The following is a 17792-nucleotide window of genomic DNA, read 5'->3' on the forward strand; positions in this document are numbered from 1 at the left end:
AAGCGCGTCACGCTTACATAAGTCCTGCGCCGCCTCTGCCCTCCTGAAGGGGGCGACTCACCTGCGGCCCGACGGCTCCACTCAGCCTCAGCGCCGGGGACATGGGCAGGGTCTGGAGGGACTGGAGGGACTGGAGGGACTGGAGGGACTGGAGGGACTGGAGGGCGGTGTCGGTGCAGGCTTGTTGCCAGATGGGAAGACTTTGGGACAGAAGCTCCTTCCCCTGGGGGACACAAGTTACCATGGCAACGGCGTTACATCAGCACTTGGGCTACTTCCTGTCGGCGGCAGACACTTGGGCGCCCACACGCCGTCAGAAGCAGCAGATGTAGGTCACCTTACATCACGCCACTTCCTGCCTCACCTTGCCGTGGAAGCTGCCGCTGTTCTTGGCGGCGGCGCACTGGCGGTCCACCAGGAAGCAGAACCTCCTCCTCTCCTCCGACACGGCGCTCCTGTAGCCTTCGGCGATGTAGTTGTCCAGCTCGCTCTGCTTGGCATTCACGGCCTCCATGTACTGGGGGGGGGGGGGGGGCGGGGTCTACTGTTAGCGTGACATTAGCGTAGGGCAGGTGGACGCTGGCGACTGACCTGCATCTCCTTCTCGCCGTACTTGGACGGCGTCTTGCTGCTCTGACTCTTACGCCGCAGCTTCTTCAGTTCAGCCTGGCACTTCTCCAAACTCTCGCCTTTGCTCCTGTGCTCCGTCTGGTACTTCTTCAGCGCCGCCTGCGGGGGGCAGCACACGCTCAGCGGGGGAGAAGTGGCGGGAAAAGGTCATTGTGGTCTTACGTTGAGGTAGCGAGCGTCCATCTCCACCTTCTTCTCCAGCTCAGTAAGCAGCTCGTTGTGGAAGGACTTCAGCTGCACAACACACCAGGCTAATGTTAGCACAATGCTGTAGCCTCTAGTGCTAACACAATGCTAATGTAGCCTCTAATGCTAACACAATGCTAATGTAGCCTCTAGTGCTATCACAAAGCTAATGTAGCCTCTAGTGCTAACACAATTTTAATGTAGCCTACAGTGCTAAAACAATGCTAATGTAAACGCTAGTGCTAACACAATGCTATTGTAGCTTCTAGTGCTAATAAAATGCTAATGTAGCCTCTAGTGCTATCACAATGCTAATATAGCCTCTAGTGTTAAAACAATGCTAATGTAGCCTCTCGTGCTATCACAATGCTAATATAGCCTCTAGTGTCAAAACAATGCTAATGTAGCCTCTCGTGCTATCACAATGCTAATGTAGCCTCTAGTGCTAGCACAATGCTAATGTAGCCTCTAGTGCTAACACAATGCTAATGTAGCCTCTAGTGCTAACACAATGCTAATGTAGCCTCTAATGCTAACACAATGCTAATGTAGCCTCTAGTGCTATCACAAAGCTAATGTAGCCTTTAGTGCTAACACCATTTTAATGTAGCCTACAGTGCTAAAACAATGCTAATGTAAACGCTAGTGCTAACACAATGCTAATGTAGCCTCTAATGCTAACACAATGCTAATGTAGCCTCTAGTGCTAGCACAATGCTAATGTAGCCTCTAGTACTAACACAATGCTATTGTAGCTTCTAGTGCTAATAAAATGCTAATGTAGCCTCTAGTGCTATCACAATGCTAATATAGCCTCTAGTGTTAAAACAATGCTAATGTAGCCTCTAGTGCTATCACAATGCTAATATAGCCTCTAGTGTTAAAACAATGCTAACGTAGCCTCTAGTGCTAACACAATGCTAATGTAGCCTCTAATGCTAACACAATGCTAATGTAGCCTCTAGTGCTATCACAAAGCTAATGTAGCCTCTAGTGCTAACACAATGTTAATATAACCTCTAGTGCTAAAACAATACTAATATAGCCTCTAGTGTTAAAACAATGCTAATGTAGCCGCTAGTTCTAAAACAATGCTAATGTAGCCTCTAGTGCTAAAACAATACTAATATAGCCTCTAATGTTAAAACAATGCTAATGTAGCCTCTAGTTCTAAAACAATGCTAATGTAGCCTCTAGTGCTAACACAATGCTAATGTAGCCTCTAGTGCTAACACAATGCTAATGTAGCCTCTAGTGTTAAAACAATGCTAATGTAGCCTCTAGTTCTAAAACAATGCTAATGTAGCCTCTAGTGCTAACACAATGCTAATGTAGCCTCTCGTGCTTACACAATGTTAATATAACCTCTAGTGCTAAAACAATATTAATATAGCCTCTAGTGTTAAAACAATGCTAATGTAGCCTCTAGTTCTAAAACAATGCTAATGTAGTGTTAAAACAATGCTAATGTAGCCTCTAGTTCTAAAACAATGCTAATGTAGCCTCCAGTGCTAACACAATGCTAATGTAGCTTCTCGTGCTAACACAATTCTAACGTAGCTTCTAGTGCTAACACAATTCTAACGTAGCTTCTAGTGTTAACACAATTCTAACGTAGCTTCTAGTGCTAACACAATGCTAATGTAGCTTCTCGTGCTAACACAATTCTAACGTAGCTTCTAGTGCTAACACAATTCTAACGTAGCTTCTAGTGCTAACACAATTCTAACGTAGCTTCTAGTGCTAACACAATTCTAACGTAGCTTCTAGTGCTAACACAATTCTAACGTAGCTTCTACTGCTAACACAATGCTAATGTAGCCTCTAGTGCAAACACAATGCTAATGTAGCCTCTTGTGCTAACACAATGCTAATGTAGCCTCTAGTGCTAACACAATGCTAATCTAGCCTCTAGTGCTAATACAATGTTAATGTAGCCTCTATTTCTCACACAATGCTAATGTAGATTCTAGTTCTCACACAATACTAATGTAGCCATCAGTGCTAACACAATGCTAATGTAGCCCATAGTGTTAAAACAATGCTAATGTAGCCTCTAATACTAACACAATGCTAACGTAGCCTTCCATGCTAATATACTGTTAATGTAGCCATTAGTGCTAACATAATGCTAATGTAGCCTTGAATGCTAAAACGATGCTAATGTAGCCATTCATGCTAGCATAATGCTAATATATAGTTAATGTAGCCTTCAGTGCTAACACATTTTAGAATGCTAAACTAGAAAGGTGATTTAAAACATTTAGTGTGAGCATCATGCCCACCATCTCCTCCAGTTGGATCTGGATCCTGCGGTGCACTTCAGCCATCTGAAAGAGAACCTCCCCTGCAGAGAAGATGTTGTTGTTGTTGTCATGTTGTTGTTGTCGTCATCAGCACACCAAGAACACACAAAGCATGGGAAAAGAAAACATGAGCAGAAGACAAGAAGATGGAAGTCATAGTTTGTGTGTGTGTGTGTGTGTGTGTGTGTGTGTGTGTGTGTGTGTGTGTGTGTGTGTGTGTGTGTGTGTGTGTGTGTGTGTGTGTGTGTGTGTGTGTGTGTGTGTGTTCGTGTGTATACCTACATGCTGTTTCCTCTGATTATGCAGGCCAATGTAAAAAAAGAAACACACAAACTGGTTTTAGAAAAGTAAAGCTACATTTATACTTCACACAACATACTATCAGCACATTATTGTGAAAGGTTGCCAACAGGAAGTGGAAGTGGCTGCAGTTAATCAACATCCTCAAGCTAGAATGCTCAGTTCATTCTGTCACCTGCAAACATTCCATCATGATCTCTTCATCGCACACACCATTCTACAAGAGCCCGAAGCAGAGAAGTTGTCAGGTTGTGTAAATGGTCAATAAAAAGAGAATACAACAAATCCTTTTCAACTTATATTCAATTGAATAGACTGCAAAGACAAGATATTTCATGTTCACACTGACAAACTTTGTTATATTTGGCAAATAATCATGAACTTAGAATTTAATGGCAGCAACACATTGCAAAAAATGCATTTTTACCAGTGTGTTACATGGCCTTTCCTTTTAACAACACTCAGTAAAGGTTTGGGAACTGAGGAGACACATTTTTGAAGTGGAATTCTTTCCCATTCTTGCTTGATGTACAGCTTAAGTTGTTCAACAGTCACACATTTTCAATGTCTGGACTACAGGCAGGCCAGTCTAGTACCCGCACTCTTTTACTACGCAGCCACACTGTTGTAACACGTGGCTTGGCATTGTCTTGCTGAAATAAGCAGGGGCGTCCATGATAACGATGGCAACATATGTTGCTCCAAAAGCTGTATGTACCTTTCAGCATTAATGGTGCCTTCACAGATGTGTAAGTTACCCATGTCTTGGGCACTAATACACCCCCATACCATCACACATGCTGCCTTCTACACTTTGCGCCTATAACAATCCAGATGGCTCTTTTCCTCTTTGGTCCGGAGGACACGACGTCCACAGTTTCCAAAAACAATTTGAAATGTGGACTCGTCAGACCACAGAACACTTTTACACTTTGTATCAGTCCATCTTAGAGGAGCTCGGGCCCAGCGAAGCGTTTCTGGGTGTTGTTGATAAATGGTTTTGGCTTTGCATAGTAGAGTTTTAACTTGCACTGAAATGTTCCTGAGCCCATGTGGTGATATCCTTTACACACGGATGTCACTTTTTGATGCAGTACCACCTGAGGGATCCAAGGTGTGTAATATCATGGCTTACGTGCAGTGATTTCTCCAGATTCTTTCTCACTCTTTTTTGCCACTTGTGCCAGCTTTTTGGAAACATGTTGCAGGCATCAAATTCTAAATGAGCTAATATTTGCAAAATATAACAAAGTTTGTCAGTGTGAACATGAAATGTCTTGTCTTTGCAGTCTATTCAATTGAATATAAGTTGAAAAGGATTTGTTGTATTCTCTTTTTATTTACCTTTTACACAACCTGACAACTTCACTGCTTTTGGCTTTTGTACATGACAACGCACACACACACACACGCACGCACGCACGCACGCACGCACGCACGCACGCACGCACGCACGCACGCACGCACGCACGCACGCACGCACGCACGCACGCACGCAGGAAGAGTGTGGGGAAATGAAGGAATGAATGATAAAAGCTGAGTTCTTCGCTCGTTTCTCCTGCACAATACAACCATGAAGTCACATGACATCAAATGACGGTCACATGACATCAAATGACAGTCACATGACATCAAATGACAGTCACATGACATCAAATGACGGTCACATGACATCAAATGACGGTCACATGACATCAAATGACATCACATGACATCACATGACATCAAATGACATCACATGACATCAAATGACAGTCACATGACATCAAATGACAGTCACATGACATCAAATGACAGTCACATGACATCAAATTACATCAAATGACAGTCACATGATATCAAATGACATCAAATGACAGTCACATGACATCAAATGACATCAAATGACAGTCACATGACATCAAATTACATCAAATGACAGTCACATGACATCAAATGACGGTCACATGACATCAAATGACGGTCACATGACATCAAATGACATCACATGACATCAAATGACAGTCACATGACGGTCACATGACATCAAATGACAACACATGACATCAAATGACATCACATGACATTTACATGACATCAAATGACAGTCACATGACATCAAATTACATCAAATGACAGTCACATGACATCAAATGACGGTCACATGACATCAAATGACATCTCATGACATCACATGACATCAAATGACATCTCATGACATCACATGACATCAAATGACAGTCACATGACATCAAATTACATCAAATGACAGTCACATGACATCAAATGACAGTCACATGACATCAAATTACATCAAATGACAGTCACATGACATCAAATGACAGTCACATGACGTCACATGACAGTCACATGACATCAAATTACAGTCACATGACAGTCACATGACATCAAATGACGGTCACATGACATCAAATGACGGTCACATGACATCAAATGACAGTCACATGGCATCAAATGACGGTCACATGACGGTCACATGACATCAATTGACGGTCACATGACATCAAATTGCATCACATGACATCAAATGATGGTCACATGACATCAATTGACGGTCACGACATCAAATGACATCAAATGACGGTCACATGACATCAAATGACGGTCACATGACATTAATTGACGGTCACATGACATCAAATGACGGTCACATGACATCAAATGACATCACATGACATCACATGACATCACATGACATCAAATGACGGTCACATGACATCAATTGACGGTCACATGACATCAATTGATGGTCACATGACATCAATTGATGGTCACATGACATCAAATGACATCACATGACATCAATTGACGGTCACATGACATCAAATGACGGTCACATGACATCAATTGACGGTCACATGACATCAATTGACGGTCACATGACATCAAATGACGGTCACAGGACATCAATTGACGGTCACATGACATCAAATGACATCACATGACATCAATTGACGGTCACATGACATCAAATGACGGTCACATGACATCAATTGACGGTCACATGACATCAAATGACGGTCACATGACATCAAATGACATCACATGACATCACATGACATCAAATGACGGTCACATGACATCAAATGACATCACATGACATCACATGAAATCAAATGACGGTCACATGACATCAATTGATGGTCACATGACATCAATTGATGGTCACATGACATCAAATGACATCACATGACATCAATTGACGGTCACATGACATCAAATGACGGTCACATGACATCAATTGACGGTCACATGACATCAATTGACGGTCACATGACATCAAATGACGGTCACAGGACATCAATTGACGGTCACATGACATCAAATGACATCACATGACATCAATTGACGGTCACATGACATCAAATGACGGTCACATGACATCAATTGACGGTCACATGACATCAAATGACGGTCACATGACATCAAATGACAGTCACATGACATCAATTGACAGTCACATGACATCAAATGACAGTCACATGACATCAAATGACGGTCACATGACATCAAATGACATCACATGACATCAAATGACATCACATGACATCAAATGACATCACATGACATCAATTGACGGTCACATGACATCAAATGACGGTCACATGACATCAAATAACGGTCACATGACATCAAATGACATCAAATGACGGTCACATGACATCAAATGACATCACATGACATCAATTGACGGTCACATGACATCAAATGACATCAAATGACATCAATTGACGGTCACATGACATCAAATGACATCAAATGACGGTCACATGACATCAAATGACATCACATGACATCAAATGACGGTCACATGACATCAATTGACGGTCACATGACATCGAATGACGGTCACATGACATCACATGACATCACATGACATCAAATGACGGTCACATGACGGTCTACTTGCTGTGTGCTGAGTTATTTCCTTTGATGTTAGAATGAGAATGTTGTGAATTAGCAGCGGATGATTTGATTGGCAGGAAGTTGATGTTCTCTCATCAAGTGTCACATGACTGAGCATCATTTATTTCCAAATCTGCATCAGAATGCTTCAATCCTTTTATGGTCATTGAGGAGGAACAGGAACTGCAGGAGCTTCCTCCCCCCTCCCCCTCCCCATATGACTGCCTCCATATATGGTCACAGGAAGAGACACGGAGTCGTCGGCCATGTTTGGCAAGCGTGGAGCAGGAGATCCAGTCTTCTATTTTTAGCAGCGAGCAGAGTCGCTGCCCCCACATAAGAACGTGGGTGGCGGTGGCGGCGGCGGCGGCCGAGCCGTAGTGTGAGGAGGCGGGGCCGAGCGGGCTGTCATTCAGCATCATGAAGACTAAATGAAACTGAGGGAGCCAAGGCTGATCACTTCATTTATGGCAGCGTGCTAACACACTACACCCAGCGCTGGGCAGTGGTAGCAAGTCCACTATTAAGTGGAGGTCATGTGGTCCCTGGTTCCAGTCCATGTCACACAGCTTGAAACCATTGGTTCCAACAATGTGGACTAACTGCCAAGTTAATCCATGACTAGTTGACTAATCGCTACGATGCGCCGACAAATAGTCAATCAATCATTAGCATAGTCAATTACTGGTGGACTGACCGCAAAGATAATCGATGTTTAGTTCATCGTTAAGATAGTCAATGACTTGTTAAGTTATTGCTAAGATAGACGATCATTAGTTGACTTAACATCAGGATTGGCAATGACTAGATGATTAATCGCTACGATATTCAAGGATTAGGCAACCAATTGTTAAGGTAGTCGATGACTGGTTGACTAATTGCTAAGATTGTTGAAGACTAGTATACCAATCGTTAAGACAGCCATGACTGGTCGACTAATTGCTAGGATAGTCGATGGTTTGTCGACTAATCGCTAAGCGAGTCAGTGTTTAGTCAACGAATCGATAAAATAGTCAATGACTTGTCGAATAACTGCTAAGCTAATGATTAGTCACTTAAACACTGGGATTGTCAATGACTAGTTGACTGTTTTCAAAGATAATTGATCATTTGGCGACCAATCATTTAAAATAGTCGATAAATAGTTGACTAATCGCTAAGATAGAGGATGACCAGTCGTCTAATTGTTTGGATGGACAACTAACGTTAATATTTTCGATGAATCGTCGACTAGTTATGCAGATAGTCGATGACTAGTCAACCAATCTTTAGGATAGTCAATGACTAGTCGACTAATCGTTAAGACAGCCACGACTGGTCAACTAGTCACTAAGATAGTTGATGAGTTATCGACTAATTCAGCATCAGGAAGACTGATTGAAGCGGAGATGCTGACCGACTAATCGCTTAGTCAGGTCTGACTTCCTTCAAGGCAATTAAAAAAATAGTTTTTTCTTAAGATTCTCATGGGATTTTTGTGTATTGGTTATTAGCGTAAGAATGATCGGGTGCCAGCTAGCTTAGCAGCTTGACACCTCAAGGGCGCTGGTCAGTGGGTTGGGAGGTTTAGCTCGATGGCTAGCATGCTCCACTACTAGATGGGGTTGTGTGGTCGCTGGTTCAAGTCCGGACAACCACAGTGATGGATGAAATGTGCTCTCGGGTCACATAGTTGGGAAAATAATGTGAATAATGCTGTATAATAGACTGTATTTATGTTATTCACATGTGAATAATGCTGTATAATAGACTGTATTTATGTTATTCACATGTGAATAATGCTGTATAATAGACTGTATTTATGTTATTCACATGTGAATAATGTTGTATAATAGACTGGATTTATATTATTCACATGTGAATAATGCTGTATATACTGTATTTATGTTATTCACGTGTGAATAATGCTGTATAATAGACTATTTATATTATTCACATGTGAATAATACTGTATAATAGACTGTATTTATGTTACTCACATGTGAATAATGCTGTATAATAGACTGTATTTATGTTATTCACATGTGAATAATGCTGTATAATAGACTGTATTTATATTATTCACATGTGAATAATGCTGTGTAATAAGACTATTTATATTATTCACCTGTGAATAATGCTGTATAATAGACTGTATTTATGTTATTCACATGTGAATAATGCTGTATAATAGACTATTTATATTATTCACATGTGAATAATGCTGTATAATAGACTGTATTTATATTATTCACATGTGAATAATGCTGTATATACTGTATTTATATTATTCACATGTGAATAATGCTGTATAATAGACTGTATTTATATTATTCACATGTGAATAATGCTGTATATACTGTATTTATATTATTCACATGTGAATAATGCTGTATAATAGACTATTATTCACATGTGAATAATGCTGTATAATAGACTGTATTTATGTTATTCACATGTGAATAATGCTGTATAATAGACTGTATTTATATTATTCACATGTGAATAATGCTGTATAATAGACTGTATTTATATTATTCACATGTGAATAATGCTGTATAATAGACTGTATTTATATTATTCACATGTGAATAATGCTGTAGAATAGACTGTATTTATGTTATTCACATGTGAATAATGCTGTATAATAGACTGTATTTATATTATTCACATGTGAATAATGGTGTATAATAGACTGTATTTATATTATTCACATGTGAATAATGCTGTATAATAGACTGTATTTATATTATTCACATGTGAATAATGCTGTGTAATAAGACTATTTATATTATTCACATGTGAATAATGCTGTATAATAGACTGTATTTATATTATTCACATGTGAATAATGCTGTATAATAGACTGTATTTATATTATTCACATGTGAATAATGCTGTATAATAGACTGTATTTATATTATTCACATGTGAATAATGCTGTATAATAGACTGTATTTATATTATTCATATGCGAATAATGCTATATAATAGACTGTATTTAAATTATTCACATGTGAATAATGCTGTATAATAGACTGTATTTGTATTATTCACATGTGAATAATGCTGTATAATAGACAGTATTTATATTATTCACGTGTGAATAATGCTGTATAATAGACTGTATTTATGTTATTCACAAGTGAATAATGCTGTATAATAGACTATATTATTCACATGTGAATAATGCTGTATAATAGACTATATTATTCCCATGTGAATAATGCTGTATAATAGACTGTATTTATGTTATTCACATGTGAATAATGCTGTATAATAGACTGTATTTACATTATTCACATGTGAATAATGCTGTATAATAGACTGTATTTATGTTATTCACATGTGAATAATGCTGTATAACAGACTGTATTTATGTTATTCACATGTGAGTAATGCTGTATAATAGACTGTATTTATGTTATTCACATGTGAATAATGCTGTATATACTGTATTTATGTTATTCACATGTGAATAATGCTGTATAATAGACTGTATTTATGTTATTCACATGTGAGTAATGCTGTATAATAGACTGTATTTATGTTATTCACATGTGAATAATGCTGTATATACTGTATTTATATTATTCACATGTGAATAATGCTATATAATAGACTGTATTTATATTATTCACATGTGAATAATGCTGTATAATAGACTGTATTTATGTTATTCACATGTAAAAAATACCTAAGTGTTTATTGTCTATTGTGAGTGAACTGTGGTGCTGAATTTCCCCCAGGGATCAATAAAGTACTTTCTATTCTATTCTCTCTATTCTAAAAGACTAGTTCCAGCTGCAACAACAAGGCATGATTGACTATAAGCAGGCCACACAGGTAGCTAGGAGTACAACACGCCCCCTAGTGGCTGAAACAAGTCCAAGAAGTAACAATGACAAACTAGCCAGGTGAGGCGGGAGCATATTTCACGCTAGGCTGCCAAGAGGATGAACACCATAAGCGGACCCTAGCTCCGCCTCCACCGTGCTCAACGATTGCTCCCGACCAATGACGTCAGAGAGAGCAGCGACAAGCCCCGCCCCCTGTGCACAAGCCACCCGACTGCGTGGTGAGCTGGAGGATTAATGACAGCAGATTGGTGGATCTCCATCAATTGTGGACGGCTCGTCCTCCTCTGGACCAAAGCGAGCGTTTGTGGAGACCCCCTGCCGACCTCCGGCCCCGCAGCCATGAGGAGGACTCACCCAGATCCTTAGCGCCTTGACTCTGGCTGGCCATCTCGCCCATCCGCACCAGAGCGTCGAAGTAGCCCTTAGCGGCGTGCGTGACACCTGCAAACATGGAAGCATTGCTCAGGAGCAGGAAGCCAGGAAGGAAGGAAGGAAGGAAGGCCCGGCGGGAAAAGAAAAAGCTCCCGGACGTCCACTTTGGGTCAGAACCCACCACACCAGCCCAGGACACCTCCTCACCGCTACCTCCACGCCCACTCGCTCGCTGGCGGAACCTTACACTGCTAACAGCTAGCCACCTGTGTGGATGCATTGTGAGAACTGTGCTAAAGTGCTAAAGTGCTAAAGCTCCAAGTCATGTGCCAAAAGTTAGCGCCTTGCAAGAAGATGATGCTTGGATGACATGAAGAAATATGATACACACACACACACACACACACACACACACACACACACACACACACACACACACACACACACACACACACACACACACTTTCTCAATTGCTTTGTTTACATGAAAGTCAAATAATTTCCCCCCACAGGACTTTGCCAGTCTTCACTTTCAAAGGGACAAAAGTTTGCCAGTGGCTTTATTTTGCCGCGGTCTAACGAGCAGCACAGTTTCAGTAACAAATAAATATTTCTAAATGAAGTAGTCAGTGTCAGTTAGCACATGCCTCAAAATATCTCCAACTGAATTCAGAAGTGGCTAAATTAGAGGTAACCAACATGTGTACAGTTCCTCATCCAATTAGTCCAATAATCGCTAAGATCGTCGATGACTATAGTCGACTAATCGCTAAGATAGTCAATGACTATAGTCAACTAATTGTCAAGATAGTCAATGACTATAGTAGGGCTGCAACAACTAATCGATCAAATCGATTAAAATCGATTATAAAAATAGTTGCCGATTAATTTAGTCATCGATTCATTGGATCTATGCAAGGCGCAGAGGCAATTTTTTTTTTTTTTTTAATTATTATTTTCTTTTTAATAAACCTTTATTTATAAACTGCAACATGTACAAACAGCCCTTATGTGGGCTATACCGAGGATGTCGTTGTGGCTTGTGCAGCCCTTTGAGACACTTGTGATTTAGGGCTATATAAATAAACATTGATTGATTGATTGAATAATCAAAAATACGTATGGTGCCAGTATGCTGGTTTTTTCCAATCAAATACTGGAAAGGATAGAAATGTAGTTTGTCTCTTTTATCGGATTATTATTCGATTAATCGCAGTAATAATCGACAGATTAATCGACAGATTAATCGATTATCAAATTAATCGTTAGTTGCAGCCCTAGACTATAGTCGAGTATTGCCAAGATAGTAGATGACTAGTCATCTTATCGCTAAGATAATAGTAATAATAATAATAATAATAATACCTGGGATTTATATAGCGCTTTTCTAAGTACCCAAAGTTGCTTTACATGTAGAACCCATCAATCATTCACACCTGGTAGTGGTAAGCTACTTTCATAGCCACAGCTGCCCTGGGGTAGACTGACGGAAGCGTGGCTGCAATTTGCGCCAACGGCCCCTCCGACCACCACCTCATTCAATTCACCGGTGTGAGTGGCACCGGGGGCAAAGGGTGAAGTGTCCCGCCCAAGGACACAACGGCAGCTATTTTTTTTGGATGGTAAGAGGCGGGGAGCGAACCTGCAACCCTCAGGTTTCTGGCACGGTTGCTCTACCCACTTCGCCATGCCGCCCCCAAGATAGTCGATGATTTGTCGACTCATTTTCAATATAGTCTATGACTAGTTGACTAATCGCTGCAAGGTTTGATGACTAGTTGACTAATTGCCAAGATAGTCGAATAGTCCACTAATATTGATATACACAATGACAAGTCTAATTGCCAAGATAGTAGGTGATTAGTCGACTACTTGACAAGATAGTCGATGACTAATCGACTAATTGCCAAGATAGTCGATGACTAGTTAACTAATTGTCAAGATAGTCAATGACTATAGTAGGGCTGCAACAACTAATCGATTAAATCGATTAAAATCGATTATAAAAATAGTTTAGTCATCGATTCATTGGATCTATGCTATGCGCAGAGGCAATTTTATTCATTTTTTATTTTTTTTGTTATTTTCTTTTTAATAAACCTTTATTTATAAACTGCAACATGTACAAACAGCTGAGAAACAATAATCAAAATAAGTATGGTGCCAGTATGCTGTTTTTTCCCAATACAATACTGGAAAGGATAGAAATGTAGTTTGTCTTTTTTATTGGATTATTATTCAATTAATCGAAGTAATAATCGACAGATTAATCGATTATCAAATTAATCGTTAGTTGCAGCCCTAGACTATAGTCGAGTATAGCCAAGATAGTAGATGACTAGTCATCTTATCGCTAAGATAGTTGATGATTTGTCGACTCAATTTCAATATAGTCTATGACTAGCTGACTAATCGCTGCAAGGTTTGATGACTACTTGACTAATTACCAAGATAGTCGAATAGTCCACTAATATTGATATACACAATGACAAGTCTAATTGCCAAGATAGTAGGTGATTAGTCGACTACTTGACAAGATAGTCGATGACTAATCGACTAATTGCCAAGATAGTCGATGACTAGTCAACTAATTGTCAATATAGTTGATGACTAGTCGGCTAATTGTCAAGATAGTCGACGACTGTTCGACTAATCGCTAAGATAGTCGATTTGTTGACTAATCTTTACGATAGTCGATGACTAGTTTACTAATCGCTTGGATAGTCGATGACTAGTCAACTAATCGTTAAGATAGTCGATGACTAATCTAATATTAAGATAGTCAATGACAAGTCTAATTGCCAAGATAGTAGATTATTTGTAAATTGAGGTGTTAAGATAGTCGATGACTAGTCAGCTATTTACTTAATGGCCCGTCAACTAATATTAAGATTGTCAATGACTAGTTGACTAATCACTAAGATAGTCGATTATTTGTCAACTAATCTTTAAAATAGTCGATGATTAGTTGAGTAATCGTTCTGATAGTTGATGACTAGTTGACTAATTGCCAAGATAGTTGATGACTAGTCGACTAATAGTTAAAATAGTCAATGACTAGTTGACTATTTCCTTAATAGTGTCGATGGCTCGTCTACTAATATTCAGATTGTCAATGACTAGTTGACTAATTGCCAAGATAGTTGATGACTAGTCGACTAATAGTTAAGACAGTCAATGACCAGTCGACTATTTGCTTAATAGTGTCGATGGCTAGTCCACTAATATTAAGATTGTCAATGACTAGTTGACTAATTGCCAAGATAGTTGATGACTAGTCGACTAATAGTTAAGATAGTCAATGACCAGTCGACTATTTGCTTAATAGTGTCGATGGCTAGTCCACTAATATTAAGATTGTCAATGACTAGTTGACTAATTGCCAAGATAGTTGATGACTAGTCAACTAATAGTTAAGATAGTCAATGACTAGTCGACTATTTGCTTAATAGTGTCGATGGCTAGTCCACTAATAAGATTGTCAATGACTAGTTGACTAATTGCCAAGATAGTTGATGACTAGTCGACTAATAGTTAAGATAGTCAATGACTAGTCGACTATTTGCTTAATAGTGTCGATGGCTCGTCTACTAGTATTAAGATTGTCAATGACTAGTTGACTAATTGCCAAGATAGTTGATGACTAGTCGACTAATAGTTAAGATAGTCAATGACTAGTCGACTATTTGCTTAGTACTGTCGATGGCTAGTCCACTAATATTAAGATTGTCAATGACTAGTTGACTAATTGCCAAGATAGTTGATGACTAGTCGACTAATAGTTAAGATAGTCAATGACTAGTCGACTATTTGCTTAGTACTGTCGATGGCTAGTCCACTAATATTAAGATTGTCAATGACTAGTTGAGTAATCACTAAAATAGTCGATGATTTGTCGGCTAATCTTTAAAATAGTCGATGATTAGTTGACTAATCGTTCTGATAGTCAATGACTAGTTGAATAATTGCCGAGATAGTTGATGACTAGTCGACTAATAGTTAAGATAGTCAATGACTAGTCGACTATTTGCTTTATAGTGTCGATGGTTAGTCCACTAATATTAAGATTGTCAATGACTAGTTGAGTAATCACTAAGATAGTCGATGATTTGTCGGCTAATCTTTAAAATAGTCGATGATTAGTTCACTAATCGTTCTGATAGTCAATGACTAGTTGAGTAATTGCCAAGATAGTTGATGACTAGTCGACTAATAGTTAAGATAGTCAATGACTAGTCGACTATTTGCTTAATAGTGTCGATGGCTAGTCCCCTAATATTAAGATTGTCAATGACTAGTTGACTAATCAGTAAGATAGTCAATGATTTGTTGAATAATCTTTAAGATAGTCGATAATTAGATGATGAATCAATCTGATATTCGGGGACTAATTGAGTAATTGCTTAGATAGTCAATGACTAGTTCATTAATTGTAAAGATAGTTAATGATTTTGTTGACTACTTGTTAAGCTAGTCGATAACTAGTCGGTTAATATTAATATAGTCAATGACAAGTTGACTAATTGCCAAGATAGTCGTTGATTTGTTGACTAATCATTAAGATAGTCAATTGTTAGTCGACTAATCGCTCAGGTAGTCGTTGACTACCAATAGTCGTTAGTTGCAGGCCTACAAACCAAATAGCCGGCTTACTTTGATGCTTACCAATGCTATTGTCCACGCTAATGTCTCCTGATTGGTTGAAAGGAGATCACATGACACACAATTAGTTCATTTAGCTAACATCTCGTCTTGTCCTGGATTCTCTCTCTCTCTTCATCTCGCTATTCTCACTGTTCTACTTGCTGCCTCACACACACACACACACACACACACACACACACACACACACACACACACACACACACACACACACACACACACACACACACACACACACACACACACACACACACACACACACACACACACACACACACACACAGTGACAAAGGACAAAAATGGCGAGGGATGAAGACCAGGTAAAAAAAAAAAGGTGGGACAGACAGGAAGTGAGCGTACTCACTGGTCAGCGCCTTCTCGTAACTTTTCCCCATGGCAACGAAGTTCCTCAAACATGGATTGAATTGTTCCATGATGGACTGGAGGAGCAGGAAGAAGACGCGTGTTAGTGGACCAACTCTCACTGGAGCTGCACACGCTCAGTAGCAGGCTTTACTGGGCCACACACACACACACACACACACACACACACACACACACACACACACACACACACACACACACACGCGCACACACACACACGCGCACACGCGCACGCACACACACACACACACACACACATGCCCGCACACTGGGGTGAGCTGAGGATGATGTCATCCAGTGTGTGATTATGACAAGTCACCTGCTGACGTGCAAATTGATTTTTGTTTTCTTGTCTACAGGCCAGAAGAGCACACAGGACTTTGATGGTCACCTTGCACAACCTGAACACTACCTGAACACAACCTGAACACAACCTGAACACTACCTGAACACAACCTGAACACAACCTGACCACAACCTGAACACTACCTGAACACAACCTGAACACAACCTGACAGATGACTATAATCGACTAATCGCTAAGATAGTCAGTGACTATAGTCGACTAATTGCCAAGATAGTCAGTGACTATAGTTGACTAATTGTCAAGATAGTCAGTGACTATAGTTGACTAATTGTCAAGATAATCAGTGACTATAGTCGACTAATTGTCAAGATAGTCAGTGACTATGGTCGACTAATTGTCAAGATAGTCAATGACTATAGTCGACTAATTGTCAAGATAGTCAATGACTAGTCGACTAATTGTCAAGATAGTCAGTGACTATAGTCGACTAATTGTCAAGATAGTCAGTGACTATAGTCGACTAATTGCCAAGATAGTCAGTGACTATAGTCGACTAATTGTCAAGATAGTCAATGACTATAGTCGACTAATTGTCAAGATAGTCAGTGACTATAGTCGACTAATTGTCAAGACAGTCAGTGACTATAGTCGACTAATTGCCAAGACAGTCAGTGACTATGGTCGACTAATTGTCAAGATAGTCAGTGACTATAGTCGACTAATTGTCAAGATAGTCAGTGACTATGGTCGACTAATTGTCAAGATAGTCAGTGACTATGGTCGACTAATTATCAAGATAGTCAGTGACTATAGTCGACTAATTGTCAAGATAGTCAGTGACTATAGTCGACTAATTGTCAAGATAGTCAGTGACTATAGTCGACTAATTGTCAAGAGAGT

The 17792-nt window shown here is 39.6% G+C and overlaps 1 protein-coding gene across 3 annotated transcripts in view; it reads right to left on the reverse strand.

Moving 5' to 3' along the window:
- baiap2b (BAR/IMD domain containing adaptor protein 2b) overlaps window positions 1–17792 on the reverse strand; it is a 33845-nt gene that overhangs the window by 7987 nt on the left and 8066 nt on the right. For 2 of the 3 annotated variants that reach the window (XM_061926801.2, XM_061926800.2), the window contains exons 3-10: window positions 16566–16641; window positions 11522–11608; window positions 3405–3416; window positions 3102–3163; window positions 793–864; window positions 592–729; window positions 365–517; window positions 62–223 (exon numbers count right to left, since the gene is read on the reverse strand). In XM_061926801.2, coding sequence (XP_061782785.1) covers window positions 62–223; window positions 365–517; window positions 592–729; window positions 793–864; window positions 3102–3163; window positions 3405–3416; window positions 11522–11608; window positions 16566–16641 — 762 coding nt within the window. The remainder of the gene's footprint in view (window positions 1–61; window positions 224–364; window positions 518–591; window positions 730–792; window positions 865–3101; window positions 3164–3404; window positions 3417–11521; window positions 11609–16565; window positions 16642–17792) is intronic. The other variant, XM_061926802.2, reaches the window with a different exon arrangement.

This window comes from Nerophis lumbriciformis, linkage group LG32, assembly GCF_033978685.3.
Source record: "Nerophis lumbriciformis linkage group LG32, RoL_Nlum_v2.1, whole genome shotgun sequence".
Classification (NCBI taxonomy): Eukaryota; Metazoa; Chordata; class Actinopteri; order Syngnathiformes; family Syngnathidae; genus Nerophis; species Nerophis lumbriciformis.